At 46.3% G+C, this 16,392-nt stretch overlaps 1 protein-coding gene across 1 annotated transcript in view; it reads right to left on the bottom strand.

Annotated features, from left to right (window-relative positions):
- TENM4 (teneurin transmembrane protein 4) overlaps positions 1 to 16,392 on the bottom strand; it is a 792,673-nt gene that overhangs the window by 11,973 nt on the left and 764,308 nt on the right. The window contains exons 30-32 of the mRNA XM_011989697.1: positions 11,255 to 11,490; positions 6,801 to 7,097; positions 3,697 to 5,311 (exon numbers count right to left, since the gene is read on the bottom strand). Coding sequence (XP_011845087.1) covers positions 3,697 to 5,311; positions 6,801 to 7,097; positions 11,255 to 11,490 — 2,148 coding nt within the window. The remainder of the gene's footprint in view (positions 1 to 3,696; positions 5,312 to 6,800; positions 7,098 to 11,254; positions 11,491 to 16,392) is intronic.

Genomic DNA, 16,392 nt, shown 5'->3' with positions numbered 1-16,392 from the left:
TCTTTCTCTCTCTCTCTCTCTTTCTTTCTTTCCTTTTTTTTTTTGACAGGGTCTCACTGTCACCCAGGCTGGAGTGCAGTGGCACAATCTTGACTCACTGCAACCTCTGCATTCCAGGTTGAAGCAATCCTCCTGCCTCAGCCTCCCGAGTAGTTGGGATTACAGGTGTGCACCACCACTCCCAGCTAAGTTTTGTATTTTTAGTAGAGACAGGATTTCACCATGTTGGCCAGGGTGGTCTTGAACTCCTGACCTCAAGTGATCTGCCCACCTCGGCCTCCCAAAGTGTTGGGATTACAAGTGTGAGCCCCCACACCCAACCAATAATCTCTTTCATATGTGTGGTTTTGTTCTTTACAAAGTATATTTGAATCCAAGAATGAGGGTTTTGGAATCAGAGCAGAGCTCTAATCCAGCCTTGCCACTTCTTAGTGGGCCAGTTACTTTAGCTCTCTGAACCTCAGAACCTCACTTTTCCCCTTTGTGAATGGGGTCAGTGATCCCACCTCACAAGCATCAAGTGAAGATAGAGTGCAATGATGTACATGGTATATTGGTAGTGGACATCTTTTGGTTGCCTTCCCAGCAGCCCATTCTGCCTTCTCTTTCCTTTCTGGAGTATTAGTGTAATTACAGGGAAGTTGACTCCACCTAAGGGGTTAGCATGTGACCTAGGCTAAGCCAATCAGTGCATTCTTTCCCTCCAGCCACAGTAAGTGCTTCAGGGATTGTCCTGTGACCTAAGCCTATCTCGCTGGAATATATCTCAGGACACTTGAAGAAATTTTTGGAAAAAAAAAAGAATTTTGTTGTTGTTGTTGTTGCTGAATGTGAATGAAGATGCATGTAGTCTACCTGGATGCTAAGAGGAAAGGTTTAGCGAGAAGTAATAGTATCTTGGTTCTTATTCGTGATTGCAAATCTTTTCAAATTTGCTAAAAACTTAACTGCTTATATGAAATCTCTTCTTTGCACACCATGGGTTTTCAAATGTAGGATATGACCCACTATGTAGTAAAATCAATTTTGTGAATCATGACCAGCATTTTTATTGAAATGGAACAGACTAGATTAGAAAATGAGTGCATCACACTTAAGTATTCTTTTGCAAACCTTTTGTCTTAGTGTTTTATTGCAACATAAAACCTTTTTCTTATGGTGGGTTCACAGGCAAAGAAATTCGAGAAAAGCTGTCTTGGACCCTGTGGTCTATGAAGGTGGGTATTATACCTCACTCCTCTCTGGATCCTTAGTACCGGTTTGGCAAGGAGTAAGTGTAAATAATATACTCTTTGCTGGATTTAACTGACTAGAATATGGAACCCAAACTGAAAATGTTAGGTGCCCCTTGGTGGTTGGTTGCTTTGTTAAAAGCTGGATTTGGAGGCCAGCAGGATTGTAGTGGAAGGTGTTCTGGAGTCGGAGAGCCCTGGATTAGAGTCCTAGCTCCATGGTCTACATCTGTGTGACTCTGGACAAACCCTTCACTAGAGCCTCAGATGACATTTGGAGTCTCATCTGCAGAATGGAGATAATGATGGTGATCTCACGGTTGTTGCAAAGTTTAAAGGAGAGCATATCTGCCAAGTGCCAGATAGCATAGAGAGTTAGTTATGTTAGTGGTATTCTGGAAGGAGACCATATGTATATGGTGGTATACAAAGAAAAAGCGGGGAGGGAGTAATATTTTGGCAAGATGCAATGATTTTTTTTTTGATAGAAAAGTACGTTTCCTATTTCACCATATTTTTTTCAGCTACAGTAACCTGCCAAGACATCTCACAGGAAACTCACTGGAGGGTGAGGCAGGGGGTGTGCTTAATGCAGACAGATGTAATGGAAATGTCATCTCAATCTGTCAAGTTTCTCTAGAACTAGCAGCCAAGTTGAGCACGATGAAGGCTGTGAAACATTGTTAGGATATTCATGTTTATCCATAGGCCCCAAGTCTGTTTTCATCACACCTGTCCACCACCTTGTTCTCCCTTCTTTCCTATGCTTAGGATGCTGTTCTCCCCTCTTTCCTATGCTTGGGATGCCTGCTCTCAACGTGTGATAATGTGGAACTCTTCTTGAAAAAGGAATTCTTCTACTGCTGTCAGCAGAAACAGGTTCCAGGTGGGGGCTACCAAGTTTGGGAGCTGGGAAGCCATGTCTGTAAGGGGTATTCACGTGAGCTGTCATGTTGCCCCTCTACACTTTTGTATTATATGTGCTGCCTTCTCTCTCTGGGATGTCTTTCTCCCCCATTATCTGGTGAACACCCACTCAGGAGCTGGCCTCAAATGTCAGTTACTTTGTGAAGACTTCCCAGAATGCCCTGGGCAGAGCAGGTGACTCCTCCTCTGTGCTTCAAGGGGCATCTGTGCAAACCTTTGCCATGGCCCTCCCCTCTTGACAGCAGTTGCCTGTCTCTCCCCTTACAGTGAAAATTCCTGGAATGTAGGGATCATCTTTCTATCCCCAATGCCTGAAACAGTGGCTGCACAGAAGAGGCAGGGGTAGGATGAAGGAAACTGCCATAAAAGAGGGCAAGAGGACTGAATTGCAAGACAAAAGAGGGGAGAGACTACTGGCTTTGCAAGTTGGGATGTGCCCAATTTTTGCCTACCACAAACTCTCTTATGTAAAAAGCGTGGGCTTTACCCAAACCCCTACCCACTCTCTGTGGGGTTGGGGGCCTCTGTGGCTAACCTGGGACTGGCTGCTTGCTGGGAGGGCTGTGGTTGCTGGAGACATCCCTGCTTGTGGGACCCTGGGACACTTTATATTCCAGTTGCTTTCATGCTAGTGGAAGGCAGAGCTCACTTTTCAAGTCAGAGGGTAAAGGAAACGGAACCCACATGAGCCAGGCACTGTGCTAGGAACCTCATGAAGTATTTCATTTCACCCTTGCAACCACCCTAGAAGGTAGATGTTAGTTTCTCTTGTTCCATGTGTTCCTTATCCTTGTTTCCCCTCTTTTCCTGCCCTCTTTGGATTATTTTCTTAGTCTTCCATTTTATCTCCACTGTTGACTTATTAGCTAGGACTCTTTTTTTAGTTTTTATCTTTTTAGTGATTTCTCTAGGGTTTATAATACACATATTTAACTTATAGGTAGATATTCTAACTTCAATTTACATATCAGGAAACTGGAATTCAGGGCAGTTAAATAATTTTTGTAACATGTCACAGCTTCAAAATGGTGCATCCTTCACTCTGTTCTTATATTATCTCAGATTGACAACTAATTTTTTTTTTTTAAAGCCATACCTTAACCCAGTCAAGGACTCATAAGCAGTTTGATTTGTGTGTCAGAAACTCCTAAAGTGCAATCCATGGGATGTATCCAATGAGATATTAGGATTTCATGGTGAAAAAGGGGCTTTCACAGTCAAATAAGTTTGAGAAATAGCGGGCAAATATATTAAATAGTTCACTTTTATCGCACTTCCCAGAGCTTATCATACACCGAAATGTGCTATGAAAATGTAATAATGGTGGTGACCCTGACAAATTTATTTGATGCTGGAACTATTTTTCCAGAGTATTTTCTGAACTAGTGTTTCTTCAAATGGACTTCGGAAAACGCTGCTCTAAGAGAAAGTCAGTGTTTCCTGTCACCTTACACCACCTTTCTCAAAGAAGACTAAGTCTTGTTAGGTAGTAAGAGCACTTTATGGGGTCCTGCCCTGAGTGAGCCGTGGTCCTTACCTGTCATGAAGCACTTGATGTCCTGAGAGTTGCTGATGGGGTTGTTGTTTTTGAACATATAGAGATTAAAAGGCATGATGTTGCTGCTACTAAGGTGCTGCCACAGATCGTGGTCTGGGCTAGTCCAGCGTCCGGCCAGCACATCATAATCTCGCCGGCCCATGTGGACAAGCTTAGTGAGTGGATCATAGAGGCCACCATGGTAGCCTATGATGATCTGAAAGTTGGGGTTGGTATCCATGTAGATCTCCCCATAGGCTGTGTACAGGATTTGCTTGATCATCAAACCCGTTCCACTAAAGACAGCAAGAGGGGTCCCGATGTTGTCACAAGCGATGTAAAACTCGTCACCACTGCTCAGCTCCATGGCAAAGAGGTGTCCTTGCAAGTCGTAGTAGAGGGAGGTGATCTCAGAGCTGGAGTGGTTGTAGAGGTGGGTGACCTTGGTGGGGTTGGTCAGGTCTGCATAGAAGAACTGCAGGTGGTGGCTGTGGCTGCTCTTGCTGGACACCCGCCGCCCCAGGCCGTCGTAGCGGTACCTGACACTCCAGCCGCCAGCCCGGTTGTAGGCCTTGATGAGTAGGCCAGCTGAGTTGTACTCAAAGATATCACCGCCACGCTGCCTCAGGAAGCCATCCTCGTCCATCTTGTATTGCACATCACCCAGCCGAGTGATGCGGTCGCGGAGGTCGTACCGTAGCGGTGTGAGCCGTGCACTGTTCCCAGGGCTCAGTAAGTGCAGGTTTCCATTGAGGTCATAGCTGTAGCGCCAGAGTGGCTTGTCATTGATGGAGACTGTCTGCAGCTGGCCGTCAGCATCGTACTCATAGGAGTAGCGGGTGGTATTGGCGTAGGGTCCCACCTTCAGCTCCTTCTTCACTACTCGGCCCATGTTATCATACTGGACAGTCATCCAGTACATGAGCGAGCGGAAGATCTCATACTGCACTTCCTTCATCCTGCCATATGCATCAAAATGCTTGGTGTGGGTCATGACAGCTGTGGTGATTATCTGGTTAATGTCATAGTAGATGACACCAAACTTCCCAAACTGCTCTGTCTTGCCTGACACATCATCATAGCGATAGAGATCAATGGGCAGCGGGGTCTCGTTGATCACAGCCTGCATGCTGGTCACCCGGAAGCTGTTGTCATAGTTGTAGTCAAAACGGGCATTGACCATGCCTTCCTCGGTGAAGCGGAAGATCTGCCGGTCGATCAGGGGCCCAATCTGACGGTAGCGGATGGTGCAGGTGAAGCCCTCGTTCTGTAGGTTGATGGTCTTCAGCATGCCTGCCGTCTCGTCATAGGTGAAACTGACCTTGGTGGTGTCGTACAGTGTCTCCGCCAGCTTCGACAGTTTGCCATACTTGTATATCACCCTGCGGCCAGTGCCCAGGTAGAAGGTGTGGAGGAGGTGCCCATCCTCAGTGAAGTCCTGTATGACTGAGGCATTGCCCTCAGGGGGCTGATAGATGTTTCTGTAGTAGCCCACTGAGCGGATGGTCTCTAGTGTCTGCCGTGCCACGTTGGGCATCGTCACAGAAGAGAGGCGGTCATTCTTGTCGAACTCAAAGATATACTGCCTCTGGCTGTGTAGTAGCAGCACCATGGACTGGAGGGAGAGGAAAACCAAGAGATGAGAGGAGGGTGGTGAGGAGAATGGGTAGCTCTACATACTCGAGACTTAAAGGGAAGGAATGAATGTCCAAGGAGAATCCTGAGTTTCCATGGTTCTCTTGAGTTGTGCTCCAACCAGAGCTTTCCAACAGGAGTGCCACAGGATACTGCAAATATGTTACAGATGTGCCAAGATGAGGCTTTCTCTCAGTCTCATCTTAGCACACCTTTAACCTTAGCACATCTGTAACCTACCTGGGGCCTAGGCACATCTGTAACCTACCTGGGGCCAGGTACTCAGGCCATTTGCTGTCCTATGGTGAGCAGCCTCGTGCGTTTGCCCCTTTGTGCAGTATAGACCTGGTTACTTTTGTGTGTGGTGGGGTGTGAGAATGGTCGAGAAGCTTTGGCCTGAAGTGTGTACGGCAGTCTGGCTTCCTTGCCCCGGACTTCTCAAACCAATCTTCCTACTCAGGCAAGAATAAGCTCCCCCAAACACAGTCTGACAATTTATTTTACCTGCTAAACAGTTTCTGCTGACTCCCTGTGGCTTGCAGCATGAAGACCATATTTGAAAAGGGCATTTAAGGCTTTGCACAATGACAGGTCATACGCCTACCCTGGGGTAGGGCAGGCTGTGATGGGAATGGGAGAAGCCGGTTTCTAACAATGGACTCCTTGTGTGGCCCTGGGAAAGTTCCTCTCCTCTCTGGGTTTGGGTTTTCCGTATGTTGGATGACCTCCAAGGTCTCTCTCTCAGTACTAGCACAGAACGTCACTTTTGGGGATACTCACCCAGTGTGTAGAGGAGACTCACCTCAGAGCAAGCACAGTGTAGGCCCTGGATGGGTCACCAGGGTCAGGAAACAAAGCAGGGATCTGGATACCAGAACTGGGGCATGCAGTGCACTTGTTCTCAGGAAAAGATCAGCAGATAATAGGCCTAAAGGCTTTATGCTGAAAAGCTACCATTTTCTCCTATTTGAGACCAACTTTTGATTTTAGGTCATTTCTGATTCCTACCCCTGGGATGAAATGAGTTCTGACCCTATAGCAGAATAGACTTACTAAGGCCATGTCCAACACTTGAAGCTCAGTGCCTCCTTCCTAAGTACTGATCCCTAGGCTTCTGCCTGGTTCTCCACAACTGAATTGTACCACATGCCCTAGACCTGGGAGCAGACCCTTGACCTGGGTCTGAACCGTGAGTCCTGCTCTGCAAGTCCAGTGAGTGTTTGGGCCTCTACTCTATCAGGCAGGTCTTTCATGTTCTCCTGCCCTAGGACCGCCACCTGCCATGCCATCTCCATGATCTATCTAGATGCCTCTTGGGACCCCCTGCCCTCTGTGGCAGATTTTCCTGAACATTTCCTTTCAGAGACATGGGTCAGATATAGCCCACTGAGGCCACCAGGCTGGGCTTGGCCATGAACGATTGGCCTTCTGTATGGCAAGGCCAGTGATGCAGGGAGACAGACACCTGCCTTCTCTAAGTACGTGTAGCTCCATGTTTTCCCATCAGCGAAGATCCTGGATATGATGCGGCCCGCCTGGTCGTATTCCATTCTTTCGGACATGATGCCTCTCTGGATGCCAGCAATGTGACCCCCAGGGGAGTATGTCACGTTGACACCATTCAGCCTGCTGCTGGGTGACCAGAGGCTGGGCCGCCCCGCCTGGTCGTACAGAATCCGAAGGGTGAACTTTCGGTGGTCATCATAGATCTTCTCTGTGCGTGTTACACGGTCAAAATCCAGAGACAGGAGATTTCGGTTGTGAACCTGGAGAAAGATTGAAAGGAGAGAGAACATTAATCTGGACCATGAGAACTTTGGTCTGATGGTCCACGTGGCTCTCAGCTCTGCTGGGAAGCTCTTGAGTAGAGGAGGGAGCACAGGTCCTGCGCAGCAACAGACATGGGTTTGAATCCTGGCTCTGTCATTCGTCAGCTCTGTGAAGTTTCCTCACCTGTAAAATGGGGACAATAATGCCAATTGCACAGGGCTGTTGTGAGGATGAAGACGATGCCTATGTTGCGAAATCAGTAGCTGTGACCAAAGAGGATCTGCATGTTTTCTAATGCGATTCTTCTAATGAGGACACATTTTAAAAGGCAGATCCTTCTTGACTCCCTGCTGAAAAGAGACCTACGAAGTGAGCCCAGCAAATAAACTGACCCGTCTGCTCCACACCAGACACCGAGGACACCAAAGCTCAGGGAGGTGAACGGATTCACCCTGGATCTTGTGGCTGGTGAGTGATGGAGTCTGGACTTGACTCTCACCCGTACAACGTGCCACCAAACACTCAGTGGTCCTCTGAGCAATTCTTGGCCTTCTGGGGGCTCTGGACTTCCCAGCCCCTCTGGGGTGTCTCCTGCCTTGCCACGACAATCAGGGCTTCTTGATTGCCAGAGTCAGTACCTGACATCTTCCCCGAGGTGCTGGGAGGCAGTGAGCGTTTGTCACCGGGGTGGTTCTTTTGGCTGTGGGCCGAATGGGGACACAGTCCTGGCTTTGAGGCACTTTGCTCCTGCCTTCAGGATCGGGAGTGCTTTGTATAAACTCCACCTGGGCTGCTAGGTCAGCACACACTTCAATTTCCTTTCAGAGTCAGAAGGACAGGGCTCCTACAGACATAGTGGTAAGTCAGGGTTTTTATATTTTAATAAAGAAATATACTTCAGGGGCCTGTTTCTGTATTTGGATTTGCCCTGTAGGCATTGGTGGTCCCTGAAACATTGCCAGGTATTCTGGAGCGAAAATACTGGTTCCCGCTAATTGGTGTCTGGCCTTATGGGACATTTGGGCACATTTTCTGTCTCTTCCACTAGTCATTGCTTAAGGTTGACAAGTAGTAAAGAAGACCCAAGAGGAAAGCAGATAATTAGGTCACGTGATGCAAAATGGTATGTGTGGACCGAGGCAATGAAAGGCCCTCTGGATCCCTGTGTGGTTAAAAAAATTGGGTCCAGGTCTAGGAATGAAGACCAGGATTCTAGCTGCAACTTTGTGACCAACTTTTCTATCAACCTTGGGCAAGTGCCATCCCCTCTCCGAGTCTCAGTTTCTTACTCTGTATAACAACAGTTGTTGTGAAGGTTGAAGAAACTTAGTAAATCAGTGGAGTGTTAAGCACATGGAAGGTACTGAATAAATGGTTGGAATTATTTCCATTAAATGACAGCAAATGATCCTGGTCATATCCCAGGAAGGAGAGACGTGTGTGTCTCCCCCTTCTCCCATACAAATCCTAAGGCCTTGAAAATAACGATTTATAATGACGATGCTGACTTTAGCTGTGAATGACCTGGTTATAATAAGATTACCTTCCCTGGGGTAATCAGACACACTTGCAGACGCAGAAACTGTGTGGCAGATGATTCCCATGAAAACTCAGAGGCGTTGGAGGCTGAAGCTGTGTTATTCTCAGAGAGGGCACAGGAAGATACGGGGGCTGTGCCACCAACAATGACAGAGGCCTTTTTAAAGTATCTTTTGGAAGGTCCGCCTATGACTCCCCTCAGGGTGGTACCACCGAGCCAGCTGCCCCGCTTTATCCCTGGAGGATCTCTAGTGAAGGGGAGCTGTACCTTTTTTGGCAAAATTAATAAAATTAAACAGCTCACTGGGGAGCCGCCTAATGCGTTCTGTGCTCGGCAGGGGCGGCAGTGAGATTATTTCACCTCTTTATTAAAAAAGTTCCCAGTTGTATAAAAAATGAGCTCCATTATGGGGAGGCACACCCAGCTAACATTCTAATGCCACCTGCCACCACTGTGGGTGGCCATTTATTTGGGAGGACATGTGGACGTGGCCACCTGACTACAGCACCATCAATCTCAGGTTGGGAGAGGGACCAGTTAAAGCCTAGGAAACTTTTGGTCCAGTTCACACAGCAGAGAGGAAATCCTAATCATGCTACTCGCTGCCATTTATTGAGCACCTGGAGTCTATTGGCACTGGGCTAGGTGCGTTGAGTGTATTATCTTGTTTCTGCAGAGGCACCTGAGGCTCAGAGGAGCTGCTCAAGGCTCCACACGGCACAGGCGGGAATCAAACCCAGGTCAAACTTCCCACTGAGGACACTGCCTCAGAGGCGCATGCAGGAGTCTCTGCAAATTCAGACGGGGGCTCAGTGAGGCCGCAGAGAACAAAGAAAGCTAGGCCTTCCTCAGAGAGCTGCTGCAAAGCTGTTTCCCACAGTAGATAGTCGCTAGAGCTCTTGGCTGTTGAGGGAACAAATGAAGCCTGGTTTTGCCAGTTGTGTGATATTGGATAAGTCACTTAATGTTTCTGTAGCTGCTGTGGGCCTATTTTTCTAGTTTTTTTTTTTTTTTTTTTTTTGAAGACGGAGTCTCGCTCTGTCGCCCAGGCTGGAGTGCAGTGGCCGGATCTCAGCTCACTGCAAGCTATGAGCATTTGAAGTTCAATGCAATTCTCCTGCCTCAGCCTCCTGAGTAGCTGGGATTACTGGTGTCCACCACCATGCCCGGCTAATTTTTTGTATTTTTAGTAGAGATGGAGTTTCACCATGTTGGCCAGGCTGGTCTCGAACTCCTGACCTCAAACAATCTGCTCGCCTCAGCCTCCCAAAGTGCTGGGATTACAGGCATGAGCTGCTGTGCCTGGCCTATTTTCTAGTCTTTACCAACACCTCGCTATGAGACTCTGGAAAAATCGTTTACCCTCTCTGGATCTCGGTTGTCTCATGTATAAAAGAGGGGCTTCAATGAACTTTCTTTGCTGAAGGGCAGGGGACTTAAGAGAGTCTGAGCTGTGTTGCTCTGAGGACACTTCTGGAATGTTAGGAACATGTCGCTCAGTTCTGTAGTTAGTTTCAGGTCAGCAGGTATCTCTCGAGCACCCGTGGCCTGCAAGGTGCTATGCTGAAAGCCACGGCTAGTTCATTAACTTTCCCTCTGTTCATCACCTGCCTTTCTCAAGGTGGCGGAAAAAGAAGCTGGGCACTCAGGCCCTGGCAGAGGCTGTATTCTACGGAAACATGGGATGTGAGGCAGACAAGGAGCTGGCTCAGGGCATCCACATATTCAAAAGCACTCTGAATATAAGACCATGATGCCAGCCCCAGCAGTGATGGCTCAGATGAGGTCATTTTGGAGAATGTAGCTTAGGTTCTAAGTAGCTGAACTGAATTTTGGGACATGTTAGCAACAGTAATAGCAATAATGGTAATAAATAATAGCAATAACAATAAGACTAGCTATTATTGACCATTTGCTATGAGCCAGACTCTAAGATGCTTAATATATTACTTTTTTTTTTTTTTTTTTTGAGACAGAGTCTCGCTTTGTTGCCCAGGCTGGAGTGCAGTGGTGTGATCTTGGCTCACTGCAAGCTCTGCCTCCTGGGGTCACACCATTCTCCTGCCTCAGCCTCCCGAGTAGCTGGGACTACAGGCGCCCACCACCACGCCCAGCTGATTTTTTTGTATTTTTAGTAGAGACGGGGTTTCACCATGTTAGCCAGGATGGTCTCGATCTCCTGATCTCGTGACCTGCCTGCCTCAGCCTCCCAAAGTGGTGGGATTACAGGCGTGAGCCACCATGCCTGGCTTTTTATATATTATTACTTCTAATCCTTGTAGCAACTTGTAAAATTGGTCTTGTCCTTCCCACTTTATAGATGATGAAATTGAGGCTCTAAGACTAGTGATCTGTCCAAGCTCACTCAGGGAATAATATAAGCTGGAAATTCAACTCAGACCCATCTACCACCAAAGCCAGTAGTCTTTCTACAAGTCAAAACTAAAAAGACATCAAGGGTCTCTGATCACACATGGTTCCCTGCTTTAGTTCCCCCCTTTTGCAGATGAGTAAACTGAGGTCCCAGGGAATTTCCAGAACAGAGACCAGTTCTCCAGATTCACCCTTCTCCTTTCCCCTCAGGACACAGCCACCTCCAGAGACCTCGCTCACCCGCAGCCGGCGCCCGAAGACAGTGACCTGGCCCCGAGCCTGCTCCTTGCGCTGCCGCCACTCCACCAGGTTGAGGCCGTTGTCAATGGGCAGTGTGACATTCCTCTTGCCCACGGTGGGGTTGACAGTGCCAGCCAGCAAGTGGGGCTCGGTCTGCAGTGCCACCTCCATGCCGTTGGCCAGCAGCAGCCGCAGGGAGCCGTCGGCCCCAATGTAGTAGCTGTTCCGGACTTGGTCTGCAGGAGAGGACAGGCACAGACTGCTCAGAAGGATCGAAGAGGGAGGGAGGTGTGAGGACAGCAGAGGCAGTGGAGGGGACTTTAAAGGATGCTTTTCTTAACTGTAAAAGCAATATATCATCATTGAAGAAAACGAGGAAAATACATGGAGAAGACCATGCAGAATCTCAATATCCAAAGAAAACCATTGTAAATATTTTGTATATTTGTAGATTTTCGGATATTTCCAAATGCCCTTGCAGTTTAAAATAGGTAAGAGTTTTAAAACAGTTACAGAGTTTTTCACTGATCATTGTATTATATCATGTTCCTGAATATTTTTTCATAAACATTTTTCTTAGTGACCATACAATATCCCACTGTATGAAAATAAGTTATTTAAGCAAGCCTCAAATATTCAGTTTGATTCCAGTTTTTCAGAATTATAAGTACCACTGTATATATTTAGTTTAAACATCATTCTAAGTGAAATAGAAGTCAGATGTAAAAGGCTACATATTGTCTGACTCCACTTACACGAAATGTCCAGAATAGGCAAAACTCTCTAGAGACAGTGGTTGCCAAAGGCTGAGGGGCAAGAGGGAATGTGGAGCAGCTGCTAATGGATATGGGATTTCTCTTTGGGGTGATAAACATGTTCCAGCATTGGATCATAGCGATGATCGCACAGCTTTATAAATTGTATGTTTTTAAAGAGTAAATTTCATGCTATGTGAATTATACCTCAAAAATACTTTTCAGATAAATCAATATCCAATATCTTCATTTTAGATTTTCAAATCAAAATAGATTCCTAAAAGTAGGATTACCAGAGCAAAGGGTTGAATTTTTTTTTTTTTTTTTTTTTTCTGGAGACAGGGTCTTGCTCTGTTGCCCAGGCTATAGTGCAGTAGTACAATGTGATCATAGCTCACTGTAACCTCATACTCCTGGGTCCAAGCAGTCCTCCAACCTCAGCCTCCCAAGTAGCTAGGACTATAGGCATGCATCACCACACGTGGCTAATTTTTAAAATATTTTGTAGAGACTAGGTTTCAATATTTGATCAGGCAGGCCTTGAACTCCTGGGCTAAAGCAATCCTTCCACCTTAGCCTCCAAAAGCATTGGGGTTGTAAGTGTGAGCCACCATACCTGGCAGGTTGAACAGTTTTAAGGCTCTTGATACACTCTAAGGTAACAATGTTCTTTATAACAAGGTGAAAAATATAACTCTGACACTTAAACCACTGACAGAATGCCAAAAAACAAAAACAAAAACAAAAAAACATAAACACGTTTTAAATCATTGTCACGGGCATATGACCATGATTTAAGCATAGAAATGATTTGAAATTTTAAATTTGATTTAAAACATTTTAACTTAGATTTTTAACTAAACGAAACTTCTGGTGAAAGAAGTAGATTTCAGCTGTAAAATGCACATAGAGTTGCTTTCTATAGATGAAAATACTGTCTCTGGGTTTGCGCTGCACTCTCCTGTCTCTGGCCCTTCCCTGGCTGTTTCCTCTGCACTGCCCCCCTCTTCAGTAAGTGTTGGCTTAAGACTCCCTCCAGGCTCTGCTAAAATGTCATCTCTTTCCAGAAGCTTCCCCTCTTCCACTGGCCAGAATACATGACTCCCTGTCCTGTACACCCCTCAGCCTCTCTATGGGCCTCCTCAGTGGTCTCGCAGCTGAGGGGTGTGGGAGTCACTGCTCCGTTAATGAACAAATTCTCCAATATTTGAGTGCGTGCTGTGAAAGGCACTATGGCACAAAGATTAAGAGCTTGGCTTTGGAGCCAGGCTACTTCGGCTCAGGTTCCAGCTCTGTGACTGCCTTGCTGTAAGACCTTGGCCAAATTCTTAACCTTTCATGCCTCTGGTACTTCATCACTACACTGGGACAATAATCGTACCCTGCCTTGCAGGATGCTCTGAGGATTGAGTGAGATCATGAATATGAAGAGCTGAGAACTGTACTTGGCATATAGTGTTATGTAAATGTTAGCTGTCACTGGTTTTATGTGCCTGGCACTGTGCTAGTCACTGTCATGTGTGTCTCTTGTCTCTCCTCTATCTCCACCATCCCATTTCTCTCTCTCTCTGTCTCTCTCTCTCTCTCTCACACACACACACACACACACACACATATCATGGTGAACTTCTCTAGTGCTGAACATGGTCCTGGATATAGGGCCCCTTGTCTTTAGATTGGCAGTTAAGAGAATAGGTTCTATAAAGCCTCTCTCTCACTCCCTCCTCTCTCCATCTTTCTCTATCACACATGCAAAATTCTAAAATCTGCCTCACACTTGCTATGCATTATTCACTGACAATCTATATTTTTCTGCCTTTGAACAGTGAAAAAGCCTGTGTCAATTTATCCTTTAAAGCTGCTCCTTGCTGAATCCACATATGTCCATTAATGGTGACTTGGAGGGAACAGCATCTGTAGAGGCCCATCTCAGATGATCCCATTTAATGTGGGCTGTGACTTCCCAAGGCTGCTGCTCATTAGCAGCTAGTTCTTATTACTTCCCACAGTTTAAACAGAAGATGAAACCGAAAGAGCTTTCACAAAGACTCTAGTGAGGCAGCTGCAAAACTGAGCATCTGAGCCTGGTACTCAAGAAGGAAAGAGTTTGGCAGAGCTACCAAAGAGGAAAAACAGGTACCATGTTTCCTGGATTCCAAGAAGGGCTTTTTCTTTTCACATTTTAATGTTTTTTGAAGTTGGAATGTGTCCATGTATGCCTTTTGAGCAGTGTGACTTTTTTCCCTCTGCCTAAAAAGTTGTTATTAAATTGATGGTACATTTTAAAACTGAGGAATGTGGCACTTTCAAATTTTAAAAAGTTGCCCAAATATAAGAAAGCCCACATGAACCTTTGAGAAAAATACTCACAGCCCGTTTAGCAGTATGGAATGGATGGATAATTCTTAATCACAGGGAAGAAGACAGGCCTGAAGGACAAGACATCTGAGTAACTGGTGGTCCTGCAGTCCTTGGTCAGGCAAGATCTTGGCTGCCTCAGAAGTTGTACCTTTGCTTGGCAATCATCCAGTCAGAGCAGAAATGCCTGGGGTCTGTCCCAACCCATTTGTGACATTATGATTACATATTCATGGTTCCCAGCTCATAACTCCTATACCCCCTTGTTATAGTCTTTTGTTCTAATGTTGAGGCACTTCAGGACTCAAAAGCAGACCTTAGGAAACAATCTCTGCCTCTCTCTCTGACCTTCTCCTGCCCTCCTCTCCAAGGCAGAACTCGAATCTGACTGTGGGTCATAAGACCTACATTTCAGAGGCGATCCTGCTGCATACCCTGGAGGGAGGAATGAGTGCTGCACAGAGAGGCCAAGAAGAATCCGAAGAGACGGGCCTTGCTGGGTTTAGATCTTACCATTTTTGTCCAATCACATTTCTACATGGTTGTCAACCATGCCTATCCAATGAAGCCTCCGTAAAAGGCCCAAGAAGACAGGGTTTGGGGAACTGAACATATGGAAGTCCATGGAGGGGTGAGGGCGATGTACCTGGGGAGGGTGTGAAAGCTCCATGCCTCTTACCCTACATCTTGGCATACACATCTCTTCATCTATATCCTTTATGATCAACTGGTAAATATAAGTATTTCTCTAGTTCTGTGAGCTGTTCCAGTAAATTAACTACACCCAAAGAAGCAGTCAAGGAAACCTCAACTAGAAGCCAGTGAGATAGAAGTTCCAGAGGCCCAGATTCGTGACTGGTATCTGAAGTATGGTGGATGGCGGGGCAGTTTTGGGGACTGAGCCCTCAATCTGAGGGATGTGAGGCTATCTCCAGGTAGATAGTGCTGGAATTGAGTTGGGGGACACCCAGCTGGTGTCCACTGCAGAGCTGATTCCTTGCTTGATGGTGGGGAGAACCCCACCTCTGCCTATATTTGGTCACAGAAGTCTTCTGTTGATGACTATTGTGTGAGAATAAACGAAAACACTGAGTTTTCCTCAAAAACTACGGTTAAAGGTGCTTTGTGAGGAAGAAATTCCAGTGTGTGGTTTCTCTTTCTTTGAGAACCTTTATTGTTCTTGGAGCTCTTTGAAAGGCAAAGGACTAAATTTGGGAATAAAAGTGGTTGTAAGAATATACATTTATTTTCTTATGGTAAGTTAAACTGCTTGCTAATTAATTAATTAATGAATCTAATAGAATTGCTTATCGAGTAATACTATGTGTTTGGCTCATGCTAGTCACTACATTGTCTAAAGAGATCGACTGAGCAGCCCTGTGGGGCAGGTGTTAAAATTCAGCCCCATTTCCCAGCCCCAGAGACCAAGGCTCAGAGAAGAAGAGTGACTCCAGCCAGTTCACACAGGTGGGAACTGGCACCCACCCAGAACCCCTGCTCCTCTCACCGCTTCACCTCATTCCACACAGCTTCAGCTTGCTTTCTTTTTCTGGAGAAGAAACCAAGGGTCTGTTGGTGATGTGGTGGCAGAGTCAGGACTAGAACTTGGGCCTCTGACTCTTAGCCTGAGGCTCCTTTCAGTGCTTCGTGTGAAAGTCTTTGGAAGTACAAAGAGCCATCCATAGAGCAGGAAAAAATCAGGCAGAGCTTTCCCTGGTGATGGCTTCTTTCTTTTCAAGTTTACTAAATCCCACAAAGCTGCAAGCCCACCTGGGTCACCACATCCCACGAGAACAATTGAGGCAGATCGTTAACAGCAAGATTTCATCCTTGTGAAATCTTTTTACTTGAAGCTACAAGATCAACCCATAACAGGATGATGTGACAAATGCAGAGAAGGGTCTCTTTTCTATGAAATCCTAAAAGAGGCACAAACCTTCTCACCTGGGCTTCAGGAAGGACTTCTCCGTAATCACATCCCTTTCATAATTACGTGTAATTATTCTTGTCCTTTGTCCTCACCTA

This window comes from Mandrillus leucophaeus, unplaced genomic scaffold (genome assembly GCF_000951045.1).
Source record: "Mandrillus leucophaeus isolate KB7577 unplaced genomic scaffold, Mleu.le_1.0 Scaffold360, whole genome shotgun sequence".
NCBI classification, from domain to species: Eukaryota; Metazoa; Chordata; class Mammalia; order Primates; family Cercopithecidae; genus Mandrillus; species Mandrillus leucophaeus.
Note: the sequence above shows the minus strand (reverse complement) of the source record. Positions and strands in the feature narration are given on the sequence as shown.